Source organism: Carettochelys insculpta, chromosome 26 (assembly GCF_033958435.1).
Source record: "Carettochelys insculpta isolate YL-2023 chromosome 26, ASM3395843v1, whole genome shotgun sequence".
Classification (NCBI taxonomy): Eukaryota; Metazoa; Chordata; order Testudines; family Carettochelyidae; genus Carettochelys; species Carettochelys insculpta.
This window is the reverse complement of record NC_134162.1, coordinates 5,036,978-5,057,241: the sequence shown is the minus strand read 5'-3', so window position 1 is coordinate 5,057,241 and position 20,264 is coordinate 5,036,978. Positions and strand designations below refer to the sequence as shown.

The window sequence follows — 20,264 nt, the reverse complement described above, 5'->3', positions numbered from 1 at the left end:
CCTTCCTTCACCACCAGTCACTGGTAACATTGGTATGTTCAGATAATTTTACCTTCCAGAGTCATTCATAGCTTCACTTTCCTTCAGTGCTGGTGCCTAGTCATTGCATAGTCTCCCTGTCTTTGCTGTCCTCTGCCTGTTAAAACCATTAGTTAGTTAGCTACATACAATTAAACAGCATGGGCTATGTTTGTGGCTTTTGATGCATTGGTACGTTACGCCTGATGAACTGTGCAGTTACTTGCTTTAGCAACTTTTGCACAACTCTTCTGGGAGTGCCCTTTCAAAGTAAGCCCCCTTCTCATTTTTCCATTTTCAGTAGTGCCCAAAAACTAAGCTGTGCAAATATACAGGACCAGACCCTGTTGTGACATTCTTACCATCAACAGTAAACATCATTTTAAACAATTAGCAAAGTACGTGGAAAACTTTCCTAAGTTATAGTCCATCCATATCACAGCTGAAAGACATTTGTTTCAGGAGTTTAACAATGAATGGATCTAAAATAGTGACATCATTCAAACTTGAAAGTTACACAGGGAGGTGCCCGTTAATGCCACATGGAGGCATCTGACCAGTATAGACTGTTCTGTACAGAGGCTGGTCTCAATAGTTCCCTGTGGCAAAGGGAGAGTATTTCTTTTTATTAGATTTTAATTTTCCCCTTGTAAACTAGCTTACGGATCAAGCAAAGATCTGTAGAGCCTTGTGCAAATACTAAGTTGGTGTCCATATCTAGACCTGCAAAAATGATCTGCGGATTTCCACATTTGCATCCGTGGATGGGGATATAAAGCAGATAGTCTCAAGTTTGCATGGTTCTAGGTCCAAAATTTGCACCTGCATCTTTATCCACAAAATGAACTGTGGATGTCTGCATCCAATGGCTAGTGTATTAGACTGGCATTCAGTAAAGCTTGGTTCTAAATTTCAGATATGTTGTTGGCCTGCTGGGTGACCTTAGGCAAGTTATTTCAAGGCTCTGTGCTGCAATTTCCCCATCTGTAAAATGGGAGTAGTGATTCTGACCGTCCTTCGTAAAACACTGTGAGATTTACAGATGAAAAGTGCTCGCTGTTGTTATAATTTTCACGCCAATTTATATGCCAATAAGTGTAAATAATAAATGATGAAAACAACATTTGTGGAGGGGCTTTTTGAGCCCAAATAGCCTGTGTATTTAAACCAGTATATGATGACCTGTTAAAATATGTCATGATCTAAGAGCTTGCTCAGTCCAGTTGTGTGCTCTGCCTTCAAAGAGCAGTCCATAGAGCAGTATGGCTGCAGGCACTCAGGTTGTTTATTTTTGTTTACTCGGAAATGGAATTTTATTTTGCATATGTCTCTGTTACTGGTGAAGTTCTTACAGACTCAGTAATTCTGAAAGGTTTAAAGAGACACAGCTTACAATAAAATGTGTTTTACTGTGATATTACTATTATTATTGGCCCTGGTCTTCCAAACACACATATGCATCGCTTTGACTTCAACGAGAAGTCCTGTGACACCTTATAGACTAACAGATATTTTGGAGCATAAGCTTTCATGGGCAAAGACCTGTTTCATCAGATGCATGATGAAGTGGGTCTTTGCCCACCAAAGCTTATGCTCCAAAATATCTGTTAGTCTTTAAGGTGCTACAGGACTTCTTGCTGTTTTTGAGGATACAGACTAACTTAGCTACCCCTGTGATACTTTGACTTCAGTGACTCCTGTGTGTGTGCCTGATTGAGGCCTTATTTAAAATTGTTAATCACAATATACATGTATACCTGTGCTCATTGTTAACTTTCTTGCAATCCTCTCAGCTTGGAGAATGACAAATCAATTTGACTTTTGTGTATAAGGTAATCAATTTTGATTTCCGCCTTAGTGCTGCAATGTTTAGTTTCCTAATAGACTGGGGGATTGATTTGATTTAAAACATATCATTTTATCAGAATTAATACTGCTGAAATAATTGGAAATAAAATAGCACCATTTCCGTGTGTGTGGTGTTCTATAAAGGCTTAGTTTTACAGATCTACATCTTGAGCCAAATGCAAGTTACCAGCATCTCTTATATAGTTCAAATATTATGCAGTTGGAATGTATAGTTGCATTTGCTACCATCTAATGGAAGAATTGAGGAAGAGCAGCCTTAAATATTCATTTGGTCTTCCTTCACAGGACGATGAAGCTGTTTGCTGACTGACTGAAGCGGGGAAAGCGCCATCTTCTGTACATAATCCAAGATTTAGGGTAAGTGAAACCTCTTGCAGGCAACTTTTGTCTACATGCAGAAGTGGGAATGCAAACACACAGCTTTAAGGATGGAGTGAATTGAACAGGTGGTCTGTTTTGGTTGATGGACATTGAGATTTTGTTACTTTCATTGTTCATCAGAATTTCAAGTAGACTTAGGTTTATTCTCTTCAAGAAAACATCCGTGGACCCAAAAATGGGCTCAAATTAATCCTGAGTGTGAAGACTTCAGAACATCGCATCAAGCACTAAAGATGAACTGTGCTGTTTAAAATCCCTCTTTAGTGAATATGTTTCAAAGGCTGATTATAATACAGATTGAACCTCTCTCATCTGGCACCACTGGAACCTGACAGGTGCCAGACAAGAGAATTTGCCAGACGACAAACGGTCAGTATTGTCTAGCAGCATTATTAACACTTTCACTGCTTACTGGACTCTAAAAAGACATTGAAGGGCAAATTAGAGCTAAATAACAGCACAGAACACTGAGAGCCAGGACTGGTGGCTGTAAACAAATTTTTATGGGACCACGAGAAACTTGGCCACACCCATGAGAAGTGGTCATCCTGCTAACTAAAATCATGCCAGTTTACGGATGTTGCTGAATGAGAGAGTGCCGGATTAGAGAGGTTCAGCCTGTACTAAATACAATAATATCATTTTAGAATGAAGTATTATAAAGGACAGCCTCCAAGCAAAATTATGTGCATTCAATTTTAAAAATATAGTCCTTTTAATGTTAAGGCGATGGGACAGTTATCTTCCACCCTGAGGTTCTCAACTTTTTTCTCTTCACATGCTAGAAAAACTTCACAGCCCAGTTATGCAAGAAGAATTGTATAAAAGCCGGTACCAGCATACCGAGGTAGCAAGCAGGGTAATTACTTGAGGCCCTCAGCACAGAGGCCCTGCTTTAGCCCTGAGTGGTGGGGTTCAGATCCCTGGACTGCAGTCCAATGTGGTAAAAATTTGGCTTTCTGCCCAGTGCTCTAGCAAGTCAAAAACCAGTTGTGCTTAGGAACCTCCTGAAATGTTCTCATGGCCCACTGGTGGGCCCCAGCCTCTGGCTGAGAACCAGGGTTCTAGCTGACATTATCAGCAAAGGCAACAGAATGGCTCTGTAAGGGAAGGATTTTGCTAGCCTGGGATTTCAGGCAGCTGAGCTCATTAAGCTTCAGTGCCCTGGTTTCCTTTGTGACATTGGCCAAGTCCCTTAGTCATGAATCCTTGAAGCTGGATAGGGATCTAGCTCCCTTTGAAATCAACAGGAGTTAGGCAACTAAATATCTTTCAGGGTCTGTGAATTAATCTTTCTGTGCCTCAGTTCCACATCTGTACAATGAGGCTAATAAGACTGCCCTACTTCATAGGGAAGGTTGTCAGGTTCATATGTTAAAGAGTGTGAATCAGCGAGAGACAGCACACCTGCAGGTAGACTTAAGTGTCACCAGAAATACACTACTTTGGTCAAAGATGAGTCAAGCTATTTAAATAAAAGGTTGTTAGACTAGAATGGCAAGCAGAAGGCTCAAAGGCAGCCCTTGAAGGAATTTGCTGTGTGACAAGATATGAAAACAAACTGACCACTCCATTTAGTGTGAAATTAAGTTGGTGCATGCAATGGAAAAAGAGGGACTATTGTGTTTTATTAGACGAGAGATTAACATTAGTGCTGAGAAAACAGGTTATTCAGGCAATGACTTTGCAGCTAAGATACTTTTAATAAAGGAGATTTACCCCTTTACGGTGATAAGTATCAGGAGGCAGGTAAATTTGACATGCACAGAATGGGAAGTAGCATTCTATTGATTCAGGGGGGCGGGGTGGAGTTCTGAAATGTTGCAATATTGACAGAGAGATACAGCCAGTCAGTGGGACACTGAAACACCTGAAATCTGACCATATGAGATCTGATCCTTTGTCTTGATTTACAAGACTGTGCTGTTCGTATCCTAGCTGAATTTGTTACGTGCACTAGCACTGGTTGTGATCTGACACCATTTGTTAATTTGTGATCAGTGAGTCTATCCATTTGCTAGTCAATTTTGCCTTTTTTAATATCGTTTTTATCTTGGTCTGTTGCTGAAATTTATTCCAGGCTGTCCTCTCATGTAACTGTGGTATTGGTCCTGCTTTGAGCAAGGAGTTGGCCTATGTGACCTCCTGTGGTTTCTTCCAACCCTAATCTTCTGTCATTCTATATTGGTCATTTTCTCCAACTGTAACCAGTGCACGGACAGTTCCATTCTGTTAGGTCCTTAAATATCCTCTGCCTTTCTGTGAAAGTTTCCCAGCTCCCTGATTTCTGTAGTTGCACGCAGGACTGACGTAACTCATTTGGGTGATAGCATTATCATAGAATCATAGAACACTCTGAACTGGAAGGGACCTTGAGAGGTCATCACGTCTAGTCTCCTACCCTCATGGCAGGACCAAGCACCATCTAGACCCTCCCCGATAGGTGTCTATCTAACCTGCTCTTAAATAGCTCCAGTGATGAAGATTTCACAACCTCCCTAGGCAATTTATTTCAGTGTTTAACCACCCTGACAGTCAGGAAGTTTTTCCTAGTGTTCATCCTAAACCTCCCTTGCTGTAGTTTAATCCCATTGCTCCTTGTCCTATCCGCAGAGGCCAAGGAGAACAATTTTTCTCCCTCCTCCTTGTAACCCTCATTTAGGTACACGAAAATCACTATAATGTCCCCTCTAAGTCATCTCTTCTCTAAACTAAACAAGCCCAGTTCTTTCCGTCTTCCCTCATGGCTCACGTGGGTTCTCTACATCTTTAATCGTTCTTGTTACTCTTCTCTGGGCCTTCTCCAATTTCTGCACATCTTTCTTGAAATGTGGTGCCCAGAACTGGACACAACACTCCAGCTGAGGCCTAATGAGCGCAGAGTAGAGTGGAAGAATGACTTCTCGTGTCTTGCTCACAACACTCCTGTTCATGCCTCCCAGAATCAGGTTTGCTTTTTTTTGCAACATTGTCACACTGTTGACTCATATTTAGCTTGTGGTCCATGATGACCCCTAAACCCATTTCCACAGTGCTCTTTCATCGACAGTTGCTTCCCATTTTGTATGTATGAAGCTGATTGTTCCTTCCTAAGTAGAGTACTTTGCATTTGTCCATATTAAACATCACTCTGTTTACATCAGACCATTTCTCCAGTCTGTCCAGATCATTTTGAATTCTGACCCTATCCTCCAAAGTAGTCCTGCAGCCCCTCCCAGCTTGAATGTCTCTCTCTCTCTCACACACACACACACAGAAGCAGAACTAGAGATAAGTTAAATGCTTTTATTTATAGCACTGTTGAAAAATTACACATCACATCTCTAAGTTTGCACAATTTCTGGCGCAAAGTGGGCCCTGACCCAGCTGAGGCCTCTGGGATATCAATGTTAAATAACACTGATGATGATGATAATCAATTCCAAACCCATCCATGCAATTGTGCCCGCACCTAATACACTGACATTTGTTTTTAAAATATTCAGATAAACTGCATTAAGTGTTAGAGCAGGAGTAAGCAAACTTTCAAAGCTGGAGTGCTGAAATTGACCTTCTGACCGCTACATGCCCAAGTGCCTGTGATACTTTTGAAAGTTACTAATTGTCCTACTTACAACAGCTTCATTATTAAATAAATTAAGATGCAGAGCTTTACCGTTTAGCTGGTGGTTGGTAACATGAGATGGTCTTTTGTTAATCCGCAGGTGGCATGGCTCTGAGCAAGCTGCCAGCTGCATGGGGGAGGAGAGTCAGGGCTAGGCTCCCACCTCACATGCCAATGAAAATCAATCCACATGCCGGTCTTGGCACCTGTGCCAGGGGTTGCTGACCCCTGCATTAGAGCTTACCCAAAACCGCCTATAATATTTAATGCTGCTCTCTAATAATATTTAGTTTATGTATACATAGACTCAGATCTGCAAAGGTTTTTAGGCACCTGCCTCTCAGCTAGGATCTGAGCCATAACTGTTTGCCTCCTTAGCTCTTACAAGCACAATTATCTACATTGCTTTGTAGCACTGTAGTTTGCACAAATGAAGCAGCTGAAGAAATGCCAGGTAGACAGTACTACTAATATTTCTGGTGCTTGTGTCACACTCAGGCTAATAAGCACAAAATGCACTTTTTAAAAAAGCGTTTGCATTTGTAAAAAGCTTGCAAAACTGTGCTTTTCCCTTATCCAGAATTTTCTAATGCAACAATCCATTGCTCAAAATACCTTCTACTGAACATGACAGACTCACAGATGTTCAGCTGACCAAACTATCTGACTCATCACTCAAAAGTGCTTTTATTATCCTGTACCTTCTATCCCTCATTCAATATGTTTTTAATCACAGTTTTAGTACCCTTTTTTTGTAGAGAAAAGGATCTTTTGTTATTTTCTGGTGTAGTACAATATGAAAGGTGGGAGTGGGTAAAGCTAAGTACAGGCTGAACCTCTCTAGTTCAGTATCCTTGGGACCTGACCAGTGCCGAATGAGAGAATTCTCCAGACTACGGTAGGTCAATATTGTCTAGTCGCATTACCAACACCACCACTGCTTACTGGGTTCTTAGAAGACATTTAGGGTAAATTACAGCTAAATAACAGTACTGAACACTGAGAGCCAGGACTGGTGGCTGTAAACAACTTTGTGGAATCCTGGGAAACTTGGACACACCCATGACACTCATCCAGCTAACTAAAATCATGCCAGAGTACAGATGTTGCCAGATCAGAGAGTGCCGGGCTAGAGAGGTTCGTTCAACCTGTCTTATAAAGGTGAAGATCCTTAACGCTGACATCATACTTTATAAAATGCAATCAAAAAATAATTATAACATGAGATTGAGGCATAGTCTCTTTTAATTGAATCTGGATCGGATTTTTTCAGTGTACACAGGCTGCGTGAAATTCACCACTATGCAGAGGCACCTGCACCATTTAAACGCAATTGTGAGATCTGCAATCCATGCATAGGACTTGTGCAGGTCAGGCTCTCTGTATATGAGTGAATTTCACCCTGAAAGAGGATGTTTCTGTGTGCTGGCTCCAAAGCTCATTCTGAGATCTGAAAATCCAGCTGGGCTCTTTCTGCTTTTGGCATCAGTAGTACCAATGAAGGAACACAGTGAAAGAAAAAAGGTTTCCCCACTAGTATGTTAGTTGCTAACATACTGTGGAGATAAGCAATCAGAGAAGTAAATTAGCTGTGAATGTTTGTTCTGTAGTTCTTAAAAAGAACCAGTTAAGGGAGACGTGGAGAGCAGAGATGAATGTTAAGAGGGTGCCATTTTTGTGCTTTCTAGTTGTATTTTTAGTTCACAGTGCTGAGTTTCTCAGTCATCTGCAGCAGCCTCTTTTCTTTTTGGGTGGCGCTGGTATTTCCACCACCACAGTTTTGAGTCTGTCTTCGTGAGCCTTCAGATACCTGGCATAATAAACATGAAACAAATTAGCGAGTTAATTACCCTACTATTTTAAATCGAAGTCATCATCCGTCTTGAAGAGCTCTAGTAAAGGGTAGGGCTGGGGCGTTCAAGGGGTCTCAAAAGAGTTGCATGCCCACCTCCCACAGCAATTGAATGGAATTTGGGCACCTGTTCCTTTAGACTCCACTGACTATTCCAACCTCAGTGAAATCACAGCCTCAGCAAACCTGCCCACATCAGTCCATCCATAGGGGAGTTAAGCAACATCCGAAGGATTGCAACCAGGGTGCACGCCATCTCCAGGCAAAGCAGTAAACCAATCAGTTGCCTGTTGAATGATGCCTGGCTCATTGCTTCCAGCTAGCCGTACAGCACCCCAGAGAAAAAGAGATAGTTAAGATCCTGGGTGCCGTCAGATCATGTTATTCTGTGATCAGGGAGAAGAGGGATAGAGCTGGAAGGATCTGGAAGTCACACTGGTCACTCTTAATGAGGAAGCCTACAGTTTAAGTCCAGTATGCCTCATACCAGTATTTCTTAAACCATGTTCTGCGGAACACTGGCGTTCCATGAACAACTCGGAGGTGTGCCGCAAGCGTTTGGAAAAATAATTCAAAGTTTTACAATAAATAATCATTTTGCAATGATAACAGTAATTGAAAATACTGAAACATTGTTCTGTTTCTCCATCTCGCAAGAGTGGTAGTTGTCTGACAACCCAGCAAGGTTGTGCCAGCCTCCCATCTCCTCTAATCTTCTTCTCCTATCTATACCACAGTGTATCAGATAGCAATGATGTGCAGCGCACATATATGTTTTCTGTTGTTAAAACTAGATACACTGTTACTTCTTCGTTGCTATGATGCCTGATCAGATTACTTCATTTTGTTTTTGCTGTATATGTTGCTTTTTTTTGTTTTTGTTTTTGGTCTGAAAACATTTTTTTAAAGAAAATTTTCATAGATGTTCCATAGATGTATTATTGTTTGGTGACCCATGGCCTCAAAAAGCTTGAGAAACACTGCTCTGTACCATTCTTGCTACCAGCAATCTGTTCTAGGCACAAAACCAAACTGATGGTTTTGTTAAGCTGATTGTACAGAGCTGAACGTTTGAGGTGCATCTTGTCGGTCAAGTGAAGTATCCGTTTATGCCAGGGATAAAATTTTATCAGAGACTGAGCCAGGGCAGCGGAATGAACTCCCTCCAAACTAAAGACCATCACAGACCTCTCTGCCTTCTACACCAAGCCCAAAGTGAAGTTCTTTGAGCTTGTTTCCGCCAGCATAAACACAAGCCAATATGTATATTTAAGGTAAAAACCACACCGCCATCCCCCACCAAAACAAGCCAGGCCATAGCACGTGCTGCTGTGATTGTGGGAGGATGAGAGAACAAAGAACAGGCGGTGGGTGCTAGTCACTTTTCTTAATCCACAGCTGGAAGGTGCTCCTATAGTGCAGTCAGTGGAGCCAACAGCCAACATGCCCTGGGGCAGGGTGCAGGGTGGGAGGAGCAGGGCCTCGGGTAGTCAGCATTTGGCTCTGTTTAGACCGCAGCACGCCCGTCTTCAGAGCTGTGTGGAGCAGGGCTCCAGCAGCAATTCAGAGGAGTCCAGGGCTCTAGCCACCACTGCAAGCTAGGAGCGCATGGCGGAGTAGGCTGCAACAGAGCAGGCTGCCATTCACACTGCGTGGTGTGTGATGTACAGGGAAGGGAGGCAAGGCAACCCCCAGCCGCCCACACTGCCCCCACATACTGCCCCAGGTAATCCCCAGCTTGGTTGATCGGGGAGGAGGTAAGGGGACAGGGTGGTGATGGAGTGGATGAGGGGTGGGGCTGTGGCAGAAGAGGGATTACTCAGGGCCCCACTGTTGGGGCACTAGAGGGGTTGCCTCAGGCCTCACCCTCCCCTTAGGACGGCCCTGCCTGGGTGGGCACGTAGGAGCTGTGTACTTGATCTTTGGAGCATGGGGGTAGAAAGCTTTCAGGTGCAGGGGACACGTCAGCATGCAAAGCTAAAGACAAACTTTGGGAATCAGGCCTAAGTCAGGACAGTCAACAATCCTACAATGCACAGCTCACCTGGCCAGGCCAATCATGGATTCAGAGACATTACGGCCTGATGCAGCGCTGCATTCATAAAACAAGAGCTCACATTCCTGCAGGACACAAAAGAGCTTGCATAAATGCACTTCCCTTTCAGAATTGTTTCGTCGATTCAAGCCACAGATTGCACAGATTTAAACAGGTCAAAAGTAAGTGTTGTGATTTTTCCCATGTAACCATTAAGCAATAAAAGATGTGGGACTCGGTGCATGTGAAGCAATGATATTGTAACCTGTCATTCAAGTCAGCTTCTTTACCAGATGACTGGAGGATAGCTAATGTGAGATCAATTCTTTAAAAGGGCTCTAGTGGTGATTCCAGCAATTACAGGCCATTAAAGTTAGGTTTAACTTGATTATCTGGCAATCTGGTTGAAAATACATTAAAGAAAAAAACTGTCAGACACATAAATGAAAATAATTTGTGGAGGATGTGTCAACATGGTTTTTGGTGAAGGGAAATCATCCCTCACCAGTCTATTAGAATTCTTGGAGTGGGTCAACTGGCCTGTGGACAAGGGGGATGCAGTGGATGTAGTGTTCTGAGATTTTCAGAAATCCTCTGACAAAATCCCTCATCAAAGGCTCTTAAGTAAAGTAAACTGTCCTGGAATAAGAGGATAGGTCCTCTCGTGGATTGATAAGTGGTTAAAAGATAGGAAACAAAGCTTAGGAATAAATGGTCAGTTCTCAGAATGGAGAGGGTCGAATAGTGTTGTCACCCAGGGGTCTGTACTGGGACCAGTCCTATTCAGCATGTTCAGAAATGATCTGAAAAAACAGAGAAACGGTGAGGTAGCAAAATTTGTGGTTGAGACAAAACTATTCATCCCAAGCAGATTGGGAGAAGCTTCAAAACGATCTCACAAAACTGGGCATGACTGGGGAACAAAATGTTCAGTGTTGATAAACGCCAAGCAATGCACATTGGAAAACATAGTACCAACTATAGCAGTGAGGGGCAACTTAGACTAGTGAGTAGACCTGCATGAGTGGCCCTCCATCTCAGTGGGCTGCAAGATTGTTGTAACCAAGATGGTCTCCCAGGATAGGATAGTTTTGCTAACTGTGCTTGCCTACCTAGAACTTGCAAGGTGTGCTGACTGAACCATAGCAGAGCTGTGATTGGGTGCAGAGTGAGCACATGGCTCTCACAAAGTTGTATACAATCAGCTCACACCTCACTACAAGAGACCTTACTGTATGCATGTGTCACTTTTGTAATGCCGGTAGGAAAAAAGCCTATGTGGACAAAAACTAGCAGAATCTGGCAACCCTGTGCATGGGCAACAGTAAACAAAATGTCTTGTGAGCCATGCGCAGGCCCTATCAGAGGCAGGGCCAGGATGGCTATTTGCATCCAGGCCTCAGGAGACAAAAGGGCCTCAAATTTTGACATTTTTTTACCAAGTTTTTTTCATTTACTATACATCTTGCAGTTACAACAGAGACAACAAAAGAAGCTATTTTATACCTACAAAAATTGATTTAAATCATTGTGGGACCTCGGGCCTTCGCAATTTTTCAGTCACATCTAAATTTTGATCTGCTTGACCGGAGCAGCTTCTGTGATTAGTCACATCCATCTGATCAAGTGGGCCTTTCCCCAGGAAAGCTTATGCTCCAAAATATCTGTTAGTCTATAAGGTGCCACAGGACTTTTTGTTGTTTTTGTGGATACGGACTAACATGGCTCCCCCTCTTCTACTTCTGTGATTAGTGATTCGACGTTATGAAACACTGTTTACAGTCTTTGCATAGTTTAGGGGTTTTGAAAGTTGTAATTCTGTGATTGTAAAGTGATTTTGCTTGGGTGAAGTTTACCCCTTAAGTTAGATAGTCCTGCAGCACTTCAAAGACAAACAAAATAATTTATTAGGTGATGAACTTTCGTGGGACAGACCCACTTCTTCAGATTTTCTTCACTTAATCAGAATTTTCCATATCTGAAAAAGTGGGTCTGTCCCATGAAAGTGCATCACCTAATAAATAATTTTGTTAGTCTTTAAGGTGCTACAGAACTGCTTTTTTGTTTTGTGAAGATACAGACTAACACAGCGACCTCCCTGTGACTTTAAATTAAATGCTTATCTCTGCATAGGAGATTTTGGTATTCCTGTTTTTAATTGTGTGTCTTCATCTATAATTACCATATCAGGCTTAGCTGTAAGTTACCTCTTCATCTAGTTTTACAGTCACCTTTAAAGCCTTTTTTGTGATAATAAACTTTTAATTCTAGCTGTTTAATAAACTTTATGTCTTATCTGCTAGTTGCCTGACATTCATATTTATAGTGCACCAGTTATTAGAGGAATTTAATAACAGGAACATATTAGCAGATGAAATGTCAGGACTCTGAAATAAGGCTATAAGGGCTGTAGTAAATAACACCCTCAAACTGTTGTTATATATAATATTCATTGTGAAGTATATACAATTAAAAAGTTGAAAAACCAGTAGTCGTTAGTGAACTAATGTATTGTGTTGTTCTGTGTTTTAAAAGAACCCCTTTATAAAAATGAAGTGAAGATTTGAAAGTGGTGCAGGTAAGAGATGGTGAAAACAACAGAGTGGAGCAGCCATTAAGAGTTTAAAGCCAATAGCGTCATTTCTCATAGAAAAGATGAGTCAGCCATTAGACAGTAACCATACAACAGTGAGACTTGCAGTTCTGATGATGAAAACTTTGTACCCACAAATGACATTCCAATGCCATTGTCTCAAAATGAGGAGGTCATTAATCAAGACACGGAAATGCCAATAGTAGCGATAGATGTAGAATCCATAGTCAGTTTAGGGATTGTTCAGGCAGAAAATGAGATGCTGTACAGCAAGAGCAAGAATTTAAGACTTGGACAGGACACATTGTAACAACAGTGCCTCAGAACCCTATATTGGACTTTGTGATAAGAACAATGTTGCTCACATGCAGCTGTTTCTCAAAGTTAATTGTTTTCAGATTCCAGTATACTGAAAGATGCTAAAAATCATGCTTTTCCTCTTTGTCTGCTGACAAAAACCTTTCCAAATGGAGAGATCTACACAAGAAACTGGCTCTGTGGGAGCAGGGAAAGCAGGCTCTGTACTGTGTATCCTGTTTCATTTGTAACAGTAATACTTCAAATGCACGAGTACTGTATGATCTATGCAGTTGGAGCATGCATAGAAGTTGGAGGAAGTTGAAAGACGGAATACCTGCACATAAAGCTACGTTATTGCATAAAGATAACTGTGTTGCATGGAAATCACCTAGTAGAGCAGCACTAGCTGAGAGTTCAATTGAAAACTTACGCATGAGTGAAATAAACACAGAAATTCATAACTGGAAAAAACTCCTTGAGCATGTAATGAATGACATTCCTTTTCTTTCTGGATGGGGATTGGCTTTATTTGTTTCCAGTCAACATACCGGTGACCCTACAAATGGGAACTGCCTTGGTATACTTGAGCTTCTTAGGAAGTATAACTCACTTTTATTGGACGATGTTAAGTGTGTTCATGAATCACAAGAGAGCAGAAAACACATTCAAGTCCATTGTCTGTCTACCAGATTACAAAAGAGTTTATCGAGCTGTGTGGTACATTTGTGCAAACAACAATTCTTGAAGCGATAAGACGTGCAAAGTACTTTTCAATTATTATTGCTGCAACTCCAGACTGGAAACAACCTTGGTTGTTCAATATGTTAAAATTGCAGTAAGTTCAAAGGTTCTCATTGAAGAACGATTCATTTTGTTCAATAATTTCATGAAAAAAAACTGGAAAAGAAATTGCTGCTTGTGTATTAGAAATTCTAGAAGACTTCAAATTACATTTTCAAGTCTGCATTAGCCAAGTCAATGACAGTGGATCCAATATGGATTGGAAGTACAATGGAGTACAAGCAGTCCTCCTTGAGCAAAATCCAAACTGTATTTTTCTCCAGTTGTTTGCACTGAAGCATGCAAGGAAGCAATCACATACTTTGAAACAATCCAGCAATTGTACAACCTCTTCAGTAGCAGTCCTCGAAAGTGGGAAATTCTGAAGCAGCATCTGCCTGTCTCCCTCATGGCATGTTGACAACAAGATGGTCAGCATGAATTAATGGCATTAAATCAGTTGCACAACAATTTGGACTCTGTGAGAAAGGATTTAAGTGAGCTTGAATCTCTTACTCTCCTAGCACGGGCTTTCACTGAACTTAAGTCAATTCAGAAGTATACTTCCAAATTTGAATGCGTTTTAATGTCATCCATGTGGATGAAGCCACTAAAAATGATCCACAAAACTAATTTTGTAGTTGAAGCACACAATGCTACATTAGATGTTAAGAGGGTTAACATTGGACGACTTCTTAAAGACATTCAGAAAATTTGTGGTCAATGGGATGCATTCCTTTCTGAGTCCAGATCAAAGGTACAAGGTATTAACATTTCATCCGAGTTTTTCACCAATCACAGCCTAACATCTCAATCTGATGCAGAAAGGCACTATTGAGTCCATGGGGTTTTTTTTTTTTTGTTATTATTGACAACTTCAGATCTGCTCTTACATGTCAACTTGAGCCACTGCAACACATTTGTACCCTTTTTCATTTCCTTTGGGAATTTAGAGAACTAAGTGATGAAGATTTATATTCAGTGGCTGAAGAGTTTCAACAAAGATCTGAAAAAAATTTCAAGAGATCTCTTTGATAAGATTGTCTTCATGAAATGTATACATTCCACCAACTTTAAATCAGACTGTACGCCAAAAGAACTGCTTCAAGAAATATTTGATCTTGGCCTGTAGACTGCATTTCCTAATATCACAACTGCATATTATGTATTTTTGGCATTCTCCCTGCATCAGTGGCTTCAGGTAAATTCACATTCAATGTGTAAAAACAAGTGAAGAACTATCATCATTCTACAAAGGGACGAGCATTTGAATGGGCTTGTAGCGCTTAACATTTACAGTGATGTTGGATGTGAATTAGATTTTTCTTCCATTATAAATGAGTATGCATACAACAAAGCCAGAAAAGCATTCCTAAAATGAAGCATTTTGCTTGCAGTGGAAACTCACAATTAAAGCTACATTTTAATATACATGCTGTTGGTATAATGACTTAATTGTGAATAAAATGGTCATTTTCATATATTCTTTTGGTTTTAGTATGACCTCAGCGGAAATTGGGGCCTCGAAACTCAAAGGCTACATCTACACTAGAAGCATCTGTTGGCAGCTGTTGCTGTCAGGAGAGCTCTTCCAACAAAACTTCTGTCAACAGATAGCATCCACACACAAAAGTGGATCGCTCTGTCGATCTGCTGTATCAACAGAGTGGCCAGACTGCTTGGCCGCTCTCTCAACTGAGTGGACAACCGGAAGCACAGCAGACAGAGGGCCTACATGGCTTTTTTGTCAACAGAAACTTTTGACAAAGGCATTATTCCTCATCATGGAGAGGCAGAAGGTCCAGGGTGGAAGTGCCGAGTTTTGTCGATGCATTTTGTGTGTAGGTGCTCCCTGGGTTTTGTTGACAAAATGCTACGCATGGATCGCCAGTGGGCTGCAGGTTGTCTCCTACTGCTGTCAGCTGTTCTGCTAGGACTCAGTACTTGCTGGATCCAGGTCTCAGTTAAAACAAGGCAAGCAGAAGGAGTCAAAAACACAAGGAATGGGAGGATATAAGAAAGCACAATCTGATGCTGTGGTCATTTCCTGGCAATAATTGCCCAGCTGATAAATTAAGGCCTTTCTGCTTTGCCTCAGGTCCTCTGCTCCCAAGCCAATCATTAATGGAAGGAAATGCTCATCCTGTCAGTCATTGTGGCTTAATCATAGTCTTGGATTTGCTTTATTCTTTTAAACCTCCTTCCCTCCAACTAAGGATGGTGAAAGAATTTAAACTGAGGGGAAACACCAAAAGATCTGTGCACATACCTTAGCCAAACGTTCACCCTCTTCAGTAGATACCTGTCTTTCTGCGGCACAGTCTGTTTTGTTACCAAGTAGAAGGACAACAACTCCATCTCCTGCTCCTTCCTATGAAGGAAAGATAGGTCGGATGAAATCCAGGCCTCGGTGAAGTCAGTTGGAGTTTGGCCATTTACAACAATGGGATCTGCAGTTTTTTGAAATCATAACCATACACGGTTTCTAAATGCATCAGGGCAAAGCTTAGAGAACCCGGCTGACCTCCATGGATTTAGTCCATTGGGTTTTGGGTTTCCAAAATAATTAAATTCATACAGTTTAAACAGAGAAGGAACCAGAGATCATCTAGTGTCAGGTCACAGCCTTTGCCTCAGTGACCCCTATATGGAGCCCAATAACTTGTGCTGGACTAAATCATCTCTTCCAGAAAGGTAACCAGTCTTGATTTGAAGCCATGAAGAAACAGAGAACCTGCTACTTCCCTTGGAAGTTTGTTCCAGTAATCACCGACCCCATACTAGGTTAAAATATCAGTTAAAAATGTCATGAAGTTGACTTTATTTCCATTCTCAGGGTTCAAAGCTGCCTCAATTTATATCCTGATTCACACTAGCTGAGGATCTGGCCCTTGTGCATAATAGTTCCTTCCAGTGTTCACATGGGATGGATGGTTTTGAGCTAAAGTAGAGGCATGAGTTCTAGTCCCAGTGGTCCAACAACTCATTGTGCAGCCCAGGGCAAATTACTTTACCTTTCTGTGCCTCAGTTTCTCAGCTGCAAATGGGGATAATACTTATCTCTCAGGGGAGCAGTGAGTCTGAGGGTACATGTACATTACACAGAAGTGTAATGCATTACATGGAGTTTGATTTCGCATGCCTGGTAGGGACACACAGAATTGAACTATCTGCGATTGGCAGTCAACCCCTGTACTCCTCCATATTGTGATGTGTAAGGGACATCAATGGGAGAGTTTATCCCGTCAACCTCCCTCTGTGAGGACAGCCAGGTGAGTCGATTATTGTAGATAAGTCAATTCTGGCTGCGCAAATGCTATAACTAGAATTGTGTATCTACAATCGATTTCCATGTCTCGAGTCAACCTGGCCTCATTTCATGGAAGTTTGTAAAGTACTTGGAAATCCTCAGATAGAACTAATAAAGCATAAAGAGTTACAGAGTGGACGCCTGGCCCTACTGAAATCACTGGGAGTCTTGGCACTGCCTTCAGTGGAGCCGGGCTTTCCCCCATTACACCTACCTGGATGCAACTTAGCCAGTACTGCACGTTTGCGAAGGAGTATTCTGAAGTGACCTCATACATCAACACCACTCCGTCAGCTTTTCGGAAGAACTGTTTGGTGATGCTGTGGTATCTGTCAAAATACACTTCTGCTCTTTACATTAATGTTCATACTACTATTTTTGCACCATTTTAACAGCAATCCAGAGGATAAAAAGACCAGCTACTTATGAAGTGTGTTTCAGGTAAGGATTCTGCAAAACCATGGTGGCAGAACTGATAGAGAACAGATTATTATGGTTAGGTATGTGTTTGTATATGCATACACAAACAGAGAAAATAAACATGCATTTTATGGTGTGCATATCACCTACATATACACACAGGAAAAAACAAGCAGTCCTATAGCACCTTAAAAACTAACAGTTTTATTTATTAGGTAATGAGCTTTCATGCGTAAGACCCACTTCATCAGATTCTGGAACAAAAATAAAAACACAGGGTAAATATATATCAGGGAGCAGGGAAAGGAGTGGAAGTCACCTATCATTAATATGACTCCTGTGAACGGTAAATTAAATCCCCACTCCTTGCTATATATTTACCCTGTTTTCCCCTTTTTGCTCTAGAATCTGATGAAGTAAGTATTACAGGACTGCTTGTTTTGTTTGCTTGCTTGCTTGCTTGATTTTGTGAAGCTGCAGACTAACGCGGCTACCCCTCTGAGACTATTTACGTAGGATAAATACATATGTGTATATGTATATACATACAGAGTGAATACAAATACTCCATACAATGTGTGTACATTTACAAATACATACACACAGTAGATATACATGCATATGCCTATGTAGTAAATACATATATTAATGAACCTATGGCCAAGTCCTGACCTCTCTGAAATCAGCAGGAGTTTGTCTTGAGTTGAGTGGTGCCATGATTTGGCTTTCAGCACTTATGAGAGGTGCCCTGGGGACTAAAGGTCTGTCTCCCTAAATTCAGTCTTGCCCCATACAGCTGGGAGGTTTACTTCTCACCTCAACTTTATCCTTTCAAACACCTTGTAATAGCGTATATTTATGTGGCTGTCCTTATCCAAAGATGTGTATTTCCTGACCTGTATGTGTTCTTCTCAATATATACATTGCCAAGTATCTTACCTTTCTTGCCCAGCTGTGTCCCATAAACGTAGAGCAAAGCACTTGTTATCCACAAAAAGGTTTTTGACTCGATAATCCACTCCTAAGGGATACATACAGTGCATTTGTAATGCAGTATAATTCAACCAGAAGATATGACTATGGGGCAGGCATGACATGGTGATGTTCTGTGGCCAGCCCAGATGGATCACAGTAGTCTTTACACAGTTTAAAATCCCAGAATTGTGGCCACAAAAACAACAAGAAGTCCTGTGGCACTTTACAGACTAACACATTTTTTGGAGCATAAGTTTTTTTGGGCACGACCCATTTCATCAGATGCATGTCATATGCATCATGTCACATGCATCTGATGAAGCGGGTCTTTGCCCATGAAAGCTTATGCTCCAAAAAATCTGCTAGCCTGTAAGGTGTCACAGGACTTGTTGTTGTTTTTGTAGATACAGACTAACACAGCTCCCCCTTTGAGAATTGTGTCTGGTTTTAAAAAACTTCTGATTAGTTTTATGATGACTAATAAGAGCAACAGTTCAGCTTGCTAAGATGGGTAATAAAATTGTCTGCTTCTGCTAATTGGTGCATGCAACAGAGAGAATTTCTTTTTCTTTGCCCCACTGTACAGCACAATACAATGGGCCGGGTGCTTTAAGGAATGTTTTTCACCAGTTCTTCAGTACGGTCCCCCACAGCCACTCCCTTGCTGCTGCAGGGTCCCAGCGATGGCAGTTGGAGCCCACACACAGATCAGACCACAGGATTGAGGTCTCAGATTGGTGACATCAACTTTGTTGCCTGCCTGACTTAACCCATCATTGGTTTGATTTGGCAAGGCAAGTCCTCTGTCCCTACAGGACTGTATTTATGCTTCGTGGAAGCTGAGGGATTCTTACCTACAGTAGTGTGTAGGCTTGGATTGAAGGAATCCTCATGTAACCGGTACAGAAATGATGTTTTGCCAACGTTCGAGTCTCCCACAAACAGTATGTTATAAAGGTGGTCTGGACCAGAACAGGTCTCCAGGCTGCCTTTGGCTTTTTGGCCTAGCTGCTCCGGTGTCATGGCAGCTTGGGACTCTTGGCCTCCTGGTTTGGGGATTGCATCCTCGCTTGTTTTCACACTGCTCTCTTTCTTCTCTTCCCATTGAAAAATAGACATATCTCCTGGCGTTACTTCTGCCCCTGTTGCTTCTGGTTTCCCAGTGCTGTGGAGCTGTGTCTTGGCCTGGGGCAAAGTCCACAATGGGCTGGCTCCGAGAAGGGCTTCCCCTAGTTTACCTTCTATACCCTCCTCGTGTAGGGCTCCCTCCTGAGGGAAAGAAGTTGGTGGGGTCTCCTCTTTCAGTGGCTCTCTCTGCTCAAACATCTTCTCTGGCGTTTTCATTTCGAGAGGCTTTTCCTTCAGTGGCACCTGCTCAGAAGCAGCAGGTGGCCACACATCTGCAAGGAGCACATCTCTCTTCATGGGCCTCCCCTTCTGGACTTCATCTGGCACTGCCTGCTCTGAAATGCCAGGTTGCCATCCATATGGCTGGAGAGCGCCTTCCTCTGGTGGGTTCTGCTTAGGGGTGGTGGTTTTCATTGCTGGCTCTGACACAGCAGGGGGCTGACCATCTGTATAAACAATCTCTTTTGGCCTTAGATTTTGAGCCACGTCCGGTGTTGCTAGCTCTGAAACCCTAGCCTGTTTCACTTCCTGAGCATGAGGTTCTGCTTGGGTTAATTCCTGTTTAGGAGTCTCTCCTCGTGACACAGCCCGATTGGTGGAAGGGTCAGAAAGTGCTTCTGGCAGGGTCTCAGGCTCATTGTCATCTCTTGAGAGCACTTGAGGCTCTGAATCTCTTACCTGCTTGATTCTTTGCTCAGGGTCCCCACCTTGTCTGGCTGGGTGTAAAGACGCATCCGCTTGCGGTAGGTCATCCTTCTGCAGTACTTGTGGATTGGACGCCTTGTTCAGAGTGGCTATTGCATCGTTTAGTTCCCTGAGCAAGGAACTTTGGCTTGAAAGTCCCTGATGGAAGAATAATTCTTCTTCTTTCATAAACTCTGGAAAGGGGTCTTCCTCTATGGAGATCACTCTTGTCCGGTGTCCTGAATCAGCTTCAGTAGCAATTGAAACACCACCCGGCACCCTGCAAAATACCACGGCGTATGCTGTGTTCAGGAG

At 42.1% G+C, this 20,264-nt stretch overlaps 1 protein-coding gene across 1 annotated transcript in view; it reads right to left on the bottom strand.

Moving 5' to 3' along the window:
* Positions 1-5,566: 5,566 nt before the first annotated feature.
* Positions 5,567-20,264, bottom strand: part of RAB44 (RAB44, member RAS oncogene family) — a 30,497-nt gene continuing 15,799 nt past the window's right edge. The window contains exons 10-15 of the mRNA XM_074977444.1: positions 18,992-20,229; positions 18,102-18,183; positions 16,957-17,071; positions 15,702-15,803; positions 9,769-9,845; positions 5,567-7,682 (exon numbers count right to left, since the gene is read on the bottom strand). Coding sequence (XP_074833545.1) covers positions 7,595-7,682; positions 9,769-9,845; positions 15,702-15,803; positions 16,957-17,071; positions 18,102-18,183; positions 18,992-20,229 — 1,702 coding nt within the window. The 3' untranslated portion in view covers positions 5,567-7,594. The remainder of the gene's footprint in view (positions 7,683-9,768; positions 9,846-15,701; positions 15,804-16,956; positions 17,072-18,101; positions 18,184-18,991; positions 20,230-20,264) is intronic.